At 61.6% G+C, this 14,744-nt stretch overlaps 2 protein-coding genes across 10 annotated transcripts in view; one reads left to right on the top strand and one right to left on the bottom strand.

Annotated features, from left to right (window-relative positions):
* PIP5K1C (phosphatidylinositol-4-phosphate 5-kinase type 1 gamma) overlaps window positions 1–2,560 on the bottom strand; it is a 51,565-nt gene extending 49,005 nt beyond the window's left edge. For 4 of the 8 annotated variants that reach the window (XM_059870149.1, XM_059870146.1, XM_059870147.1 and 1 more), the window contains exon 1: window positions 2,142–2,559. In XM_059870149.1, the coding sequence (XP_059726132.1) occupies window positions 2,142–2,241 (100 nt within the window). In that variant the 5' untranslated portion in view covers window positions 2,242–2,559. Of the gene's footprint in view, window positions 1–2,141 lie in introns of all 8 variants that reach the window. The other 4 variants (XM_059870148.1, XM_059870151.1, XM_059870145.1 and 1 more) reach the window with 3 other exon arrangements.
* Window positions 2,561–3,222: 662 nt separating this feature from the next.
* Window positions 3,223–14,707, top strand: TJP3 (tight junction protein 3). Of its 2 annotated transcripts, XM_059870251.1 has the most exons (21): window positions 3,231–3,573; window positions 3,962–4,061; window positions 7,083–7,244; window positions 7,335–7,459; window positions 7,671–7,773; window positions 8,419–8,833; window positions 9,134–9,237; window positions 10,072–10,231; window positions 10,320–10,407; window positions 10,599–10,663; window positions 10,788–10,863; window positions 11,002–11,158; window positions 11,372–11,480; window positions 11,944–12,163; window positions 12,472–12,668; window positions 12,873–12,968; window positions 13,193–13,263; window positions 13,365–13,676; window positions 13,800–14,069; window positions 14,262–14,305; window positions 14,413–14,707. In XM_059870251.1, exons 1-21 carry the CDS (start codon window positions 3,380–3,382, stop codon window positions 14,510–14,512), a joined length of 3,168 nt encoding a protein of 1,055 aa, XP_059726234.1. In that variant the 5' UTR covers window positions 3,231–3,379; the 3' UTR covers window positions 14,513–14,707. The 2 variants fall into 2 exon arrangements, with proteins under 2 accessions (XP_059726233.1, XP_059726234.1); XM_059870250.1 differs by having other exon boundaries at window positions 3,223–3,573; window positions 14,262–14,707.
* The last annotated feature ends 37 nt before the right edge of the window (window positions 14,708–14,744 follow it).

Raw genomic sequence — 14,744 nt, 5'->3', positions numbered from 1 at the left:
CCAAGGTCTCCCTGACAGCCAGCTCTTCTTCAGGCAGTTTTACTCCTGTACCAGACTAACTGTAATTTTTCTATAATTACTGAGGGTTTGGGGAAAGTGTTTGCTGGCCTGACCCAGTCTGGATTAACCCTGCCATGATGTTCAGACAGAGCAGAGCACCCAAATGCCTCCTCTCCCGCCAGGAACCAGGCAGCAGGTTTCAGCCACGCTGGTGACCCTTCATCAACAGCACATGCAGAGCAGTGAGCACAAGGGGAGCAGCACAAAGCACTCACATAGATGGGTCATAGGCTCTTCAACACCTCCACACAGCAGCACAGGCACCAGTGTTATGGGGATCTGTCACCCAGCTCAGACCATGGAGCACAGTGACAAGCCCAGATGCACAGCACAGCCTACCCTGTGTGGGTGCAGCAGTGCCCTCCCACAGCCCATCAAAGGCCACCTCCATCCCCCAGGGTTTGCTCTTCTCCAGCACAAACTCATTTGCTGTTGTGCATGTTGTCCCCAGCCCCCCTGGGAGCTTCAGCTGCAAGAGCAGCTGAGGCCAAGTGACACAATTTGGACGCTACCCAAGTGAGGAGTAAGCAACTTGACTTTGAGAAATCAAAGCATTGGTGAGATTACTGGCTCCGTTTCATCTTTTTTACTATCAGCGTAGAGGTAAGACAGCCTACAGGTTCATAAATTCAGATTTACTTGCTCATGGAAGAAGATAAATACACTCTCCCTGCTTAAACTCTTCCTGAGCAACAGTCTCCATAAACACTTTGCCCAGTTCTCAGCAACAACCCCCTGTCCTCCCCAAAAACCAAATATATGACAGAAAAATCAGAAGGACAAACTGTATTTTAATTGTTCATTGGCGTCCCTCCCCATGCAGAAGGATGGAACAAGATGAGCTTTAAGGTCCCTTCCAGACCAAACTGTTCTGTGAGTGATCAGCAAGAGGTTCTCTCTCCCTCCTTTGGCATCGCCTGCCACCCCTGCCCGTGCTGGAGAACACTCCCAAAAAGAGGTCCAAGGGTGTGTAGGAGCACAGCAAGCAGCCTTGGGAAGGCAAGCTGCAGGCTGCCAGCCCCTGCATTTCTTTGCAGCACAAAGGAACCGCAGCAGGATGGCTGGGGACAGCTTCCCCCAGCCCAAACCTCGGCACCTTACCCGAAGTTACACACTACACCCACAGCCCCAGCAGGACAGATGACATCTGTGAAACGAGCAGGGCCTCCAGTGTAATTAGCTGGTTCTCAGAAGATCTAATGATGCTCATTTAAAGGCCTGACGACACGGAGATCACTGTCAGCACACAGCCAAGACCTCTGAGCACCCTGGACTCCAGCAGGCGCCCGGAGCTCCGCATCGGGCCTGCACAGGAACGTGTCAGCCCGGCAGCAGCAGGGCTGAACATCACGAGCATGGCCCAGCCAGCAATCCTGAGGCTGTTAATGAACTAGAAATAATTAGGCAGCGGTGGAAGCTGGGGCAGGTGCACAGGCGCAGCCCCATGGATCCATCCTGTCACTTAGGAACCCCAAACCTTCTGCTAATGCCGCTGCCGGGCTCGGCTCGCTCTGGGCCCTGACAAACGGGCCCCCTCCGACGGGAGGGACTCCGGCCGGTGACAAAGCCCCCCACCCCCGCTGCCAGGGTCTGCCTGCCCCCCGACCCTGTGATCTCCGAGGCGCGACCCCCATGAGCGGACGGGACAGGACGGTCCCGCCACGGCCTTCCAGGCCCAGCCGGGGCCGGTTCCGGGGGTAGTGCAGGAGGTGGGCGGCTTGTGCCTCGCACGGTGGTCCGGGCGTCGCCGCTGCCCCTCGCAGCTCCGAGACTCCCGAGGACAGAGACGGGGGAGCCCCACGCCGGTGTCCCTGTCGGGGGCGGAACCATCCCGGGTCCGGGGGAGAATGGGGGAAGGGAAGCAGCAGTTTGACGGGACCACGCGGTGTCTGGGGCGGGGGGGCGCACTCCGGGGAGGGGGGCGGGCTGGACCGAACCACTCCGAGCGCCCAGCGGGGGGGGCCCGGCCGGGGTTACGGCTGGGCTGAACCACTGCGAGCCGGCGGGACACGGGGGACACGCCGGGGCCCGGCCGGGTGCGGGACAGCCAGGGGCGGCCCCCGGTGCTCGCGGCGCGTTACCTCCTGACGCGTCCGGTCCCCCTACGCCGGCCTCCGGAGTGATGGCACCGGCACTCGCCGCGGCCGAGCCCTCCGCCTCCTCAGGCACCTCCAGCTCCATAGCGGCCGCGGGCAGGCGCAGCCCCGGGGCAAGACAGGCCCCGGACAGGCCAGCGCCCGCCGCCGCACTCCTCCCGGGTACCGGCCGCGGCGCGGGGGACCCTGGGAGCGCCGCGGACCATAGAACGCGGGAGGCGCTGCGGCCAGACACGCCCCGAATAGTGCCGGAAGCACAGCGGGGCTTTTCCGCCGGAGTTAATTGCGATGCGGCGAAGGGCTGTCGCGATAACCGGCGGGCTGTGGGATTCGATGGGGGCGGGGAGGGACAAGGGAGGCCACAGCAGCTCCCGCCGATCTCTCACGGTGCGGCGGCCGCGACACCTCCGGTGGAGGGGGAAACACCACAGGGTCGGGGGGCGTGGCCTGCGGTCACCATGGCACCGGGGAGGGGCTCCGAGGGGGGCGGGGCCTGCCTGTCTGCCAGTTGCTATGGCAGTGGAGGAGGGGCTCCGGGGGGGCGGGAGTCTGCCGGTCGCCATGGCAGCGGGGGCGTGACCTGTGGGTACCCATGACGGCGGCAGGCGGAAGGGCGGGGCTCCGTCGGGGGTATGGCCCGCCCAGCGCTGTAGAGCGCGCGTCTCGGTTCCCACCGCGTTGCCCCGGCCCGACCGGGGCCCTCCGGGAGCCTTCCCGGTGGCGGGTGGTGCCTGCCCGCTCCGCGCCACCTTCCCCCCCCCATAATTGTCTCCGAGAGCTTCTGGTAACCGCACAACCCGCCGGGCTGGACCGGGCCTGCGGTGCACCGGGACCCGGACACGCTCCCTCCTCCCTGCGCGGCCCCGGCGCCGTTTAGCGCCGCCGATTCTCAGCCCAAGCCGGGGCCCGGCTCCTCCCGACCCCGCGGCACCATCTAGTGGCGCAGCCCGGCCCGGGTCAGCCCCGGGGCGCGGGTCAGCCCGGGCCGGCCCCGCCGGTTCTCGGAGCCTCGGGGCCACGCGTGCCCCGGATGGGTAGCCGCTGCTGGGAGGCAACGCCGGGGCCGCCGGCACTAATGATGCTGCTCGGCGGCGCCGGCCCCCGCCAGCCGGGCTCCCGACTGTGGCTGGTCCTAGGGAGCGGCGGGAGCCGCTCCAGGCTCCCCGCTGGGCTCGGGCGGGAGCAGCTGGTGCCGAGGAGCGAGCAGAGGGGCAGGCGGCGGCATGGCTCCGGCTCCGGGCTGGCGGCTGCGGGCCGGGGGCTTCCGTAGAAACTGGTCCCCCCACGCTGCTTCGGCTCTGGGCTGGGAGCGGTACCGGCCCCGGCGGGAGGCGGAGAAGCGCGGCGTGGACCTGATCGCTGTCACCGCCGGAAAGCGGCCCCGCGGGACGAGGGATAACGGGGGTCTGGTCCTCAGGTGCGGACAGGGGCAAGGGAAGGGGAGGAGAGGGGGCAGCAGCCATTACCAGCTTCCCCCACACCTCCCAGAACACGGATCCCAAGGCTGGCCCCCGTGTCCGTCCCCTCTTGGGACGATGGGTAATGCTGGGAGGGTTTGGGAGTCTGGGACAGAGTCCCACCGCTTCCCTGGGTAGGACAGGGATTGGGGCAGAGGAACCCCTGCCTGCAGGCACCGCCACCGCCAGCATCCTGTGAGCCTGTCCCGGTGCAGCGCTGGGACGGCGATGAGTGCAGGTGGCTGAGCCACCATCACGGTGGAGGACACCAGGGACAGCCCTCCGGGAGACCTGCTGTGCCCGGGAAGCTGCCCCCGGAACCCCCTTCCTGCTCCTTCCCCGCTGCAGGCAGAGTCTGGGCCACAAAGGGTTACGCAAGGCACCCTGGAGTGACACCACTGCCACCAGCCCGGGAGCTCAGCTCCTTCCTGGTCGGATCCCAGGCTCGGTGAGTGCCTAATTCTGTTCCCCGGGATTTGTCAGCCCTGCTTTCTAGCTTTCAGCCGTGCTTTTACCTGGGGAACTGGCCATGCTTTGTCCCTCCCTGGCTGGCTCCAGGAACTAGTGACCCTCCTGGAGCTCTGCAGGGACATACCCCGGACGGATCGGAGCTCCTCGCCCCAGGGCTGGAGGACGTGCCTCTCTGCTGCCGGTTTACACTCGGTCCGGGGTAGCCCTTGCAGAGACCTTTTCCCAGAGCGGGTGGTCGGGATCAGCCCATCGCTATTTGGGTGGGGCTGGGATAGAGCCCTTCCAGAGACCTTTTCCCAGAGCAGGTGGTCGGGATCAGCCCATCGCTATTTGGGTGGGGCTGAGATAGAGCAGCCTCTGGAGGGATCCGGGCCCTCAGTGCTCCATGGCCAGGACCAGACAAGGGACGAGTGGTACCCACTGAGAGGAGGTACCTCGCTGATCCCAGGAAGGCTTTGAGGTTGTCAGGATGAGGAGCCCTGTTGTGGTGTGAAGAGCCCTATCAGGGAAAGGGGGTTCGGAAACACTATGGGTCGTGGGGTTGGCTGTGTGCACGGCTGGGGTGGACTGTGTGTGTCACTTTCCGATAAAGGACCCCTCGACTCGTTGCTGTCCGCATGGAGGGCGTTGTTGGGGGCGTCACCCGAGGCCAGGCACAGCCCCGAACTGGGGACCTGGCCGTAGGTTGAGCTGCCCCAGCAGAGCTTGCCTTTGTTTGGCTTCAAATCCCTGGGAGGTGGTGCCAGGGTACATGTGTGGGGCGGTGTGGGGCTCCAAGTGCTGCCGGTGTCCAGTGCTGGGTGTGTCGCGCTGGGCAGTGGTCAGCTCTGCCCAGATACTGCCTCTCCCTGCGGGGCCATTCCAACTGCGGGCTGGTTTCTGTCGGAAACCGGCTCAGCCGGCTCCTCCTGCTGCCAGCCTCGGCCTTTGGCTGGTGCAGGCCCTACGCCAGGTCTTGTGGGGAGACTGGGGACAGGGACAGGACTTGGTGGCACCGTAGGCACGCTGCCTGTGCTGCTGGAGCTGCTGCCATCCCCATGCAGCTCCAGCCACTGCCTGGAGAGAGCAACGGGCAGCAGTAGAAGGCAAGTTTGTGGCCAGTTTGTGGCACCACGGTGGGACGGTAGAGGGAGCCAGCTGCAGACAGTGAGGGGCTGTATTGGGTGGCATCGGGGGTGGCTCTAACACAGTAGATGTCACCACCCTAGGGAGGGGGATGATCTGGCTGCTCCAGGTTGGTCTCTCTTGGACCTGTAGCTCACACCGTGTCACCTGTAGGTGACCAGGGAGCACAAACAACACTGGTGACACAGCTGAAACCACCCCAATGCCACTCTGGGAGTTCCTGTTCGTTATCAACTTTCCCAGTGCCAGGACAGTGGGTGCTGCCACACTGGGGTCCTGCCCAGCCCCAGCTACCCCCTGGTCCCACGTGTCCCTGAGTGGCAGGGAGGCACTCAGGCTGGTTTCGGCAGCTGGTGACGCAGAGGGGACTTTGCCCTCCACACCCGTGGCTGCAGCCTGCCTGTCAGGTGAATGATTACCCCAGGCCTCCCCCAGCCCTCCCTGGGCTGCAGTGAGCTGGGTCTCTTTTCAGGCTGGTCTCATTTTGGGGGCAGCCCCGGCTGCCTCAGCTCTGCTCCATCTGGGGCTGCCCATGGGATGTCCTTGTGCCAGGGCTGTGCTGCCTCACTTGTCCAAGGCTGGCTGCTCACTGCCACATCCCTGATGTGGCTTCACCCTGGCATTGCCCTCGAGGTGTCTCTGTCCCACCAAAGCTGCCCCGTGGCCAATTCCCAAAGGGCTTGTGGAGGTTTTGAGCTCCCTGTGGCACCAATGTAGGCATCCCTGGCAGGGCTGAGGGTGGCTGAGCTGTGTTGGGGGCTGTTAGGAATGAGCACAGCCCCAGCACAGCCACTCCAGAGCCCTCAGACACCATGCCCGTGTGGTGCCATGGGAACTGAGGGCATGCAGTTTGGAGAGGGGTGCTCAGGGGTCCTCATTGCTCTCCCCAAAGGAGATTGTAGTGAGGTGGGCATCAGCCTCTTCTGCCAAGTGTCAGGACCAGAGGGAAGTGGCCTCAAACTGCACCAATGGAGGTTCAGATTAGATGCTAGATAATTTTTTTCACTGAAAGAGTGGTCAGGCAATGGAATAAGTTGTCCAGAGAGGTGCTGGAGTCATCATCCCTGGAAGCATTCAAGAGGCATCTGGATGGGACACTTGGGGACATGGTTTAGGGGTGATTATGGTGGTGTTGGAGTGACAGCTGGATTTGATGATCTTGAAGGCCTCTTCCTCCTTTGATGATTTTGTGATTCTGTGAGGCCCTGAACTAAGTGGCCTGTCCTTGTTCCACCCCACGGGAACTGGTGGGAGGCTCTGGTCCTGCTGTCTCCCACCATCTTGGGAACCCATGTCTCTCTGGGTTCATACTGACATTACCTACAGGGAATCAGGAGCTGGTGGAGATTCCTGGGCCCATCCCAGAAGTTTCAGCCTCAAAGGGACATTATTCTGTCAGTCAGGCTTGTCTGCCTTAGATGGAAAACACTGGATTTGGGGAAAACCCAGAGAAATCAAATGGTGAAACTGGGGCAGTGGTGCTACCAAACCAGTTGGCAGAGCTGCCGAAGCCCAGAGTGGTCGGACAGGCACTAAAACACCATCCAGAGCAGCACCCCAAGGCCTGCCAGCTCCAGGAAGACAGAGGGGAGTCAGACCACGAAGATGGCATGGACAGCGGGTCCTGGCCATGGAGATGAGTCCAGCGTAAAATCCCCCCTTCCATGGACTCATGTCTGCGGGGATGGAGATGGATCCCCAGGAAGTGATGTCGTGGTGCACAGAGGCAGCTCTGGGTTCAGAGCCATGCAGGGTTAGCTGGAGTGTGCCATAGCTGCCAGTCCCAGGGTCCTGGCCCCATGGGGCTCTGTCCCCTGCAGCCTCACAGTCCCTGGTGCTTATGGCTCAGTTTTGCTGCTGCTCTTTGTTGCAGCCTGATGTTGGATTGAGGAAGGGGCCGGCAGCTGCAAAGAGGAGCCGTTCAGAGCCCCCCAGCCGTCCGCCTGCCACCGAGACCCTCCCCAGCTTGTGCTGGTGGGTGCCCACCATGGAGGAGATGGTGATCTGGGAGCAGCACACGGTGACACTGAGCAAGGTGAGTGTCTCCTGGGGTGACCCCACTGTGGGAGGGGATGGGGTCTGTGGAGTCAATTCTGCCTGACCCCCTTCTGCCCACGCCCACCAGGACCATCAATGGGGCTTTGGATTTGCTGTCTCCGGAGGCCGTGACCGTCCCAACAGGACAACCGGGGACACAGCGGTGTTTGTTTCAGATGTGGTGTCTGGGGGACCAGCAATGGGTCAGCTCCAGTGAGTGCACGGGGACATGGGGCCAGAGGGGGGTGCTCGCTGCCAGCAAGGCTGGGAAGGATGGAGAATCGCTCCTGCTGGGATGGGGTCAGCACCACTGTTGCCCTGCCTGGCTGGAATGGGATCCCTTGGGGTACACTCACCACCCCACCAGCTCCCTGGGCTGGGAGCTGTGCCTGGGACAGCGTCTCAGCTGCAGTTTCCCTCCCAGGAAGAAGGATCACATTGTGATGGTGAATGGCCTTTCCATGGAGAACGTCCTATCCTCTGTCGCCATCCAGACACTTAAAACCTGTGGCAAGATTGCCAACATTGTGAGTGTGCTCTGTGGTGGGATGGGGGCTGGCGTCATGCCCATGCTGGTGTGTTGTATTGCACTAAATAGTTTATTTAGTTGTTGTTTTGCACTGGGTGATGGGAATTTTTTACTGAGTATGTTAGGTCACGTGGATGGTTTTTTTTCTCTCCCCCATCACATGGTCCCCCCTCACACACCCCCCCGGTATACACACCTGGTGGTCTGTCCCATGGTTACCCCTCCCCTCGCCCCTCCCCAATGGGATCCCATTGGCCGCGGTCCTCTCTCCCCGCCCCCATTCCCGTGGGTATAAAACTCCACTGCACGGGCGCCACTCCCTGTCTTCCACCCGGCTGGTCGTCGTTGCCAGGACTGTCCTGTCCCAAGCCAATAAACAGGATACTCGTGCCCACGTGGAGAAGAGAGCTTCTCGGCTCTTACTTTCGTCTGTGCAAGTCTGTATGGGCTAGAGTCTGAGCTAGCCGGATCTGGACTCATATAAAGCCCAGAAGCCCATGGGTTATTGCAGTGGCGCCTGTCCCCATCCCAGATCCCCTGTGCACACGTGCCCAAGGTTTGAGGCTTGGGAATTGCTGCAGGGACATCTCCTGGCAGACACAGCTGTACTCACCATCCTCTTCTGCTCACTGTGCACCTGCAGACACTGAAAAGACCAAAGAAGATTTATCTCCCTGTGAGCAAGAGCAGCCCTGGGTCCCCTGCTGTGCCCCGACACTTTGACTCAGATGAGGAGTACAGGCTGCACCGCTCCCGGGATGACCTGGATCACAGCCAGGGCTACGATGGGGACTCGTCCAGTGAGAGGAGCTCTGGTCACCAGCACAATGACCGTCGCCACCACAAGCTGGTGTCACGGAGCCGGAGGCGGAGCCAGGACAGCAGCCACTGGATGCAGAGTGGCTCAGATCGGAGAGGCCGGGGCCAACATTGCTCCTTTGGCCGGGATGGGGACACCAACGGGCTGGCCCTGGTGTCGGGCTTCAAGCGGCTGCCTTGCCAGGATGTGCCAATGAAGCCTATCACCTCAGTCCTGGTGAAACAGAAGCAGAATGAGGGTGAGGCCCTCCTGCTCCTGCTGTCCCTCGGTCTTGTTGCCTGATTTCTGGCCATGCCTTCCCCCAGGGAGGAGATGATAGTTGGGTGGGTGCCAGGGCCTGGCTGCAGCACGGGGACAGTGCATGCCATGCTGGGTGCACTAAACCTCCTCCCCTCAGCTGGGGGCTACAGAGCTCAGCTTTGTGGCTTGCCAGTACCCCAAGGGGAGCTAGGGCTTGTGGGGGTAGTGCTGAGCGGGGACCTGGAGGGGGTCTTGCATCTGCCTGACTCTGCTACCATCATGGCTCTCTCTGGTGCAGAGTATGGCCTGAAGCTGGGGAGTCAACTTTTCATCAAGCACATAGTGGAGAGCGGGCTGGCGGCCAAGGGCAACTCCTTGCAGGAGGGAGACCTCATCCTGAAGGTATGGGGGCCCTGGGGTGCAGGGCACTCATTGGGAGTCTCATCTGCCCCTCTTTGGAGGGCTCGTCCCTGGCTGGTGTCACTGCCAGGGCCCAGCCACGGCCATGCTGGAGGCAGTTCTGCCTCTGCCCCAGCCCCTCTCGCTGTCCTAGGGATCAGCTCCCTGCTGCCAGGGCTGGTGGCATGTCCTGCTGGCACAGTGGGGTCGTGTTTACCCCACTGTCCCCACGGTGTGTGGTTCCCCACTGTGTGTCTGTGTCCCCACTGGATGACAGTCACAGGTGTTTGTCAGATAAAATGATGCCTAAAGTATTTAGGGAGGAGGAAATAGAAGGGAGGGAGACCCTTTGTTTGCACACCTCGTCCAGGCAGACCTGTGGCTGCTGGGATCTGGTGCCACAGTGACTCTGGGGTAAACAGTCGGTTGGGAAAAGCAGCTACCACTGAGGGAGATCTCAGCTCCGGGGCCTGCTTGGGGCCTGACTCCCTGCATCAGGCAAGGGCATGGAAGGACAGTGCTGGCCCCAGGGCAAAGGAAAACTGAGGCTCAGGTGTCTGAGGGGTCCTGCAATCCTGCCTGTAGGCAGAGCCCCAGGCAAGCAGAAGTGGGTGTTAACAAACCATGCTGTTTCCTCTGTCCAAAATGAGGTTACATTGGGAAGCAGCCAGGAACAGGGACACAGAATAGGTGAAGCTGCAGGAGCTAGGGCTGGCCTGGAGGAGCTGGGAAGGGACCAGGAAGATGGCAGTCAGAGTATCCCATCCCCGTGGGGTGTTCCTGGGAGTGACTGTCCCAGGAGCAGGTGCCCTGAGGCCTCCCACTCTGCCCCTCCAGATCAATGGGGTAGCCAGCCAGGACATGTCCTTGGCTGAAACCCAGCAGCTCATTGAGCAGACAGAGGGGATCCTGACCCTGCTCATCCTCCGTGACCACCGGCAGTTTCTGGTCAACATCCCTGACGTTGACAGCCAGAGCGACAGCTCCCGGATGGACGGTGAGAGGACGCGGTGGTGAGGCCAGGGTCAGTCACACACCACGGGGGCTGCGTGGCCACTGCTGCATCTCCCTTCCTGTGCCTGCAGATATCTCAGACATTGACTCTGAGCTGTCCCATACGCCATCTCAAGAGCCCTCCCCACGATCTCCAGCTGCTGCCAGGACAAAATCACCGTAAGGCCCACACTGTCCCCATGAGCCCCTCTGGCCCCTGGCAGATCCTTCTGTGTTCTCCACCTGTCTGAGGATGCTGGTTCTCCATTCCTAAGCCAGTATCTGTGGAGGTGGTACTGCCATGCCCAGCTTTGCTCTGCTGTCTCCACTGCCCACATTCCCTGCCTAAATCCTGCTCGACCTTCTTCCAGGGAGAGGAGACGATCGAACAGGGAGCCTGTGGCCAAGGTGACTGTAGCTGATGCTCAGGGCCCAGGTGAGTGGGGGGGCTCCAGGCTCCTGTGCATCTCCACTGCCCAAAGCCCCAGCAGAGCCATGCCAGGGCTCCCTGTGCCTCGGCACAGCTGCTGCTGCTCCTAGACCAGCTCTCCTTTCTGCAGACCTTCTGGAAGCCACAGAGCGGGATGGGCACAGCCCCCACACCAGCCTTACTGCCCGAGCTACCCACAAGGACGGGTATGTCTGCAAGAGGCAAGGGGAATGGCTGGGGGACATGAGGAGCTGCTGTGTCACAGGGTTGGGGTGACAGGGTCAGCGCCTCCCTGTCCTGTCCACGCATATCACCTCTGGGCTGACTGTACTTCCATGTGGCAGGTACAGCACCAGCTCCAGGGTCGTGCAGTTTGTGAAGGCCAAGAGTGTGGGGCTACGGCTGACGGGTGGGAACGATGTGGGCATCTTCGTGTCGAGCGTGCAGGAGGGGAGCCTAGCTGACAGCCAGGGTGTTCAGGAAGGTGACCAGATCCTGCAGGTACCCGAGGCTGAAATGCTTCATATGCTGCTGCACCTGGACTGCCCCCAGCACTTTTGGGTCCAAAATCTCCCCAGGGTATCACCTCCAGGGTGACAGTGATCACTTCCCTCTCCCACTCTGCCCTGGGCACTGCTGTCCCTGGGTCCCCTGCTGGTGCCCATGCCCTCTGTCCTGCTGGCAGGACCATGTCCAAGTGCTTTTCTGTGGCAGGTGAATGACACCAGTTTCCAGAACATGACCCGTGAGGAGGCTGTGGAATATCTCATGGCCCTGCCCCCGGGCGAGGAGGTCACGCTGTGGATCCAGAGCAAGCAGGACAGTGAGTGGTGACAAGGCTCATCCTGGGCTTGAGCCTCTCCATCCTCTGTCTCTTCTGGGCAAGCATCAGACTTGCTGGACTTGCCATGGCCCTTCCTGTCCCTTCAGGGTGGTCCTTCTTCCCCTCCTTCTCCTCCTCCACAGTGCTGATGGGAGGGGACCAGACCATCCCAGCCCTGTTTCTGCCTCGGCTTCCTGGAACACAGGGGCTTTCTGGAGAGAAACTGGCCTCTCCATGGCTTAGCCTAGAGAGGCCAGTATGTGCTGGCAAGTCAGATCCTACTGTCCCCAGCATGCCTGAGAGTGCCATGAGAGGAAAAGGAAAACCCTTTCCCTAATACCCTTCTTAGCATCAAGGGCTACTGTGGAGCCTCTGAGCCAGCCTAGTGCCTTCCCAAATTTCTCCAGCATCTTCTTCCTCAGCCATCTCCTCCCCTGATGGTCCCTCTTGCCCTGGGCTTCAGTTTACAGGAAGATGGTCTTGTCCAATGTGGGTGACTCGTTCTACATCCGGACACACTTTGACTTTGAGAAGGATACGCCGTCAGGGCTCAGCTTTGTCCGTGGGGACGTGTTCCACGTGCTGGACACCATGTACCGGGGCAGGCTGGGGAGCTGGCTGGCTGTGCGCATGGGCAGAGACCTGCAGGAGCAGGAAAAGGGCATCATCCCCAACCGGAGCAGGTAGGGATGGAGCCAGGAACAGCCCCTAGACAAGGAGAGCTAGAGAAGGCTCCCAAGTGAGCCAGGGACATGGATGGTGGGCTCAGTGAGAGGCAGGGCGAGGGCTGGTGGGACAGTGGTGGGAAGCAGGAGCTGGTGAAATCCCTTCTCAGGGTGGTAAGGCAGCTGACCCTCAAGTTGTCCAAAGTCCCAGAGGGAGAAGTCTAGCATGGCCTCACCTGGCTGTGCCACCGAGCAAAGGTGCCACCTTCTCCTGACCTGCTCCTCAAACCGAGAGGCTGCAGGTCCTGAGCCCTCTCCTCTCCCAGGGCCGAGCAGATTGCCAGCCTGGAGTCGGTGCTGAAAGCCACGTCTGGTGCCAACCCCTCCGGGGCAAGGGCTGAGTTTTGGAAGCTGCGGGGCTTGCGGGGAGCCAAGAAGATGCTGCGGAAGAGCCGGGAGGACCTGTCTGCCCTCACAAAGCAGGGGCGCTACCCACCCTATGAGAGGGTGGTCCTCAAGGAAGGTGGGCACCAGGACAGCCTGACCTACCTTGGGGACATGGCTCCTGGGGCTGCCCTGCTGTGGATGCTGATGGGCCCTCCTCTCCTGGGAGGAGCAGGGCTAGTTGCAGGCCTATGGGCACCATGGAGGAGCAGGGCTGGGTGCTTGGGTGCTGGGAGCTCTGCCCTTGCCCCCAGCCACCCTAAGCACCTCTGTCCTCCCACAGCCAGCTTCAAGCGGCCAGTGGTGATCCTGGGCCCCATCGCAGACATCGCTGTGCAGAAGCTGAGCAGGGAGCTGCCTGAGCTGTTCGAAATTGCCCGTAAGTGCCCCCATGCTGGGGAGAAAATGATATCCAGCAGCCAGGCCCTGTGAAAGTTCTTTACCTTGGTTCCCTCCCTATGACACCCCAACACCTTCCTGGGCTAATTCGCCCTTTCCCCTCCTCTCCCTGAGGGACACAGCCCTGGGGCTGGGCACAGCCATGCCCAGCCTGGGGCTGTCAGAGGTGCAGCCCCTCTCATGCCCCATCTCTGTGTTCTGCAGCGAGCGTGCCTGGAGATGGGGCATCATCCAAGGTCATCAAGCTGGACTCGGTGCGGCAGATCGCAGAAAAGGTGAGACCTTTGCCATGCCCTTGGAGCCAGCTGGAGCCTGTGGAAAGCCCATGGCCCTCATCCCTGCTCCCAGCAGGGCTGATGGCTGTGCCCTGCCCCAGAACAAGCACGCCTTGCTGGACATCACGCCCTCGGCTGTAGAACGCCTCAATTACGTGCAGTACTACCCAGTGGTGGTGTTCTGCGAGCCCGAGAGCCGCCAGGGCATCAAGGCCATGCGGCAGTGGCTGGCGCCCGACTCCAGGAAGAGCTCCCGGCGCCTCTATGCCCAGGCCAACAAGATGAAGAAGTATTGCAGCCACCTCTTCACAGCCACCATCAGCCTCAGTGGCAGTGGCAATGCATGGTATGAGCAAATCCAAGACATCGTAAGGACACAGCAAAGCCAGCCAGTCTGGACAACAGCAGAGCAGGTATAGGGCACGGGCTCTCTGTGGAGAGGCTTGGCCTCCTGGGGCTGCAGCCAGGCACGTGATGGGGCTGCACATGGCCCCCCATGGCTGAGGTCCCATGTCTCTGTCATCCCCACCCCTCAGGCAGATGTAGCTACCGCGGACAGTCTGGAGCTGCTGAGCCCACCAAGCACAGTGGCCTCAGGCTATCTGACATGTGACAGCCAAGCCAACAGCGACTACGACGACACCACGGATGGGGAGGCGGGCGCCTACACTGATGGCGAGGCAGAGGATGCCTATGACCAGCCTGGGCTGGCCCGTTCCTCTGAGCCAGCACAGCTGGCCCCAAGCCAGAGCCTGGACTCCTCTGAGCCAACACAGCTGGCCCCAAGCCACAGCCAGAGTGAACAGGTGGGTTGTCCTAGACTGGTACAAGGTGGGACAGAAGAGGGTGGCACAGTGCCTAGCGGTGGGCATCACCTTTGGCTGCTCCAGGGTCCAGCTGTGTGTCTATGCCCTGCTCTGGGTGTCCAGGGACAAATGCCCCAGGTTGGGGCACAGCCCCTGTCCTGCCCCTGACCTCTCCCACCTCTTCTTCCCCAGGTGCTTGAACGGCCACAGCAGGGCAGGCGCAATGACAGCATCAGGTACCCTGTGCCCCGCGGTGGGGATGGCAGCTGCCCAGGGCTGGGGACAGTCCCAGAAGGGCACTGTCCCTGTCACACGGAGCCCTCACCACCCTTCTGTTCCCTAGGGAATACGAACATGAGGCAGTGAGGAGGAGGTTCACACGGGCCAGGGATGACTCAGACCAGGATGAAGGCTACGAGTGGGGTCCAGCCACAGATGTGTAGTGCCACAGCAGGCCTGTCCCTCCAGGCTAGCCCTCCCACAGCCCTGCACAACTGACAGCTCAGGTGGTGCCCCTGTGGCCAGGCTGGGCTGGGCCCAATCCTGCTACATCCTGCATCACCAAGTGCCTGCACTACCACATGCCTCCTTCCCTTCTGGCCTCAGCCACTGCTACTGGAATAAAAGGGATGTTTGGATCAGGATGGGTTGTTTCTGGGGGTGCTGGGTGGCAGG

This window comes from Haemorhous mexicanus, chromosome 29, assembly GCF_027477595.1.
Source record: "Haemorhous mexicanus isolate bHaeMex1 chromosome 29, bHaeMex1.pri, whole genome shotgun sequence".
Classification (NCBI taxonomy): Eukaryota; Metazoa; Chordata; class Aves; order Passeriformes; family Fringillidae; genus Haemorhous; species Haemorhous mexicanus.
Note: the sequence above shows the minus strand (reverse complement) of the source record. Positions and strands in the feature narration are given on the sequence as shown.

Excerpts from the sequence above, each read along its gene's own strand:
- TJP3 (XM_059870250.1), top strand. The coding sequence starts at position 3,380 with ATGGCTCCGGCTCCGGGCTGGCGGCTGCGGGCCGGGGGCTTCCGTAGA. Across the intron at positions 9,238-10,071 it reads AGGGAGACCTCATCCTGAAG|ATCAATGGGGTAGCCAGCCA; the intron begins GTATGGGGGCCC and ends CTGCCCCTCCAG. Across the intron at positions 11,481-11,943 it reads GATCCAGAGCAAGCAGGACA|TTTACAGGAAGATGGTCTTG; the intron begins GTGAGTGGTGAC and ends CCTGGGCTTCAG.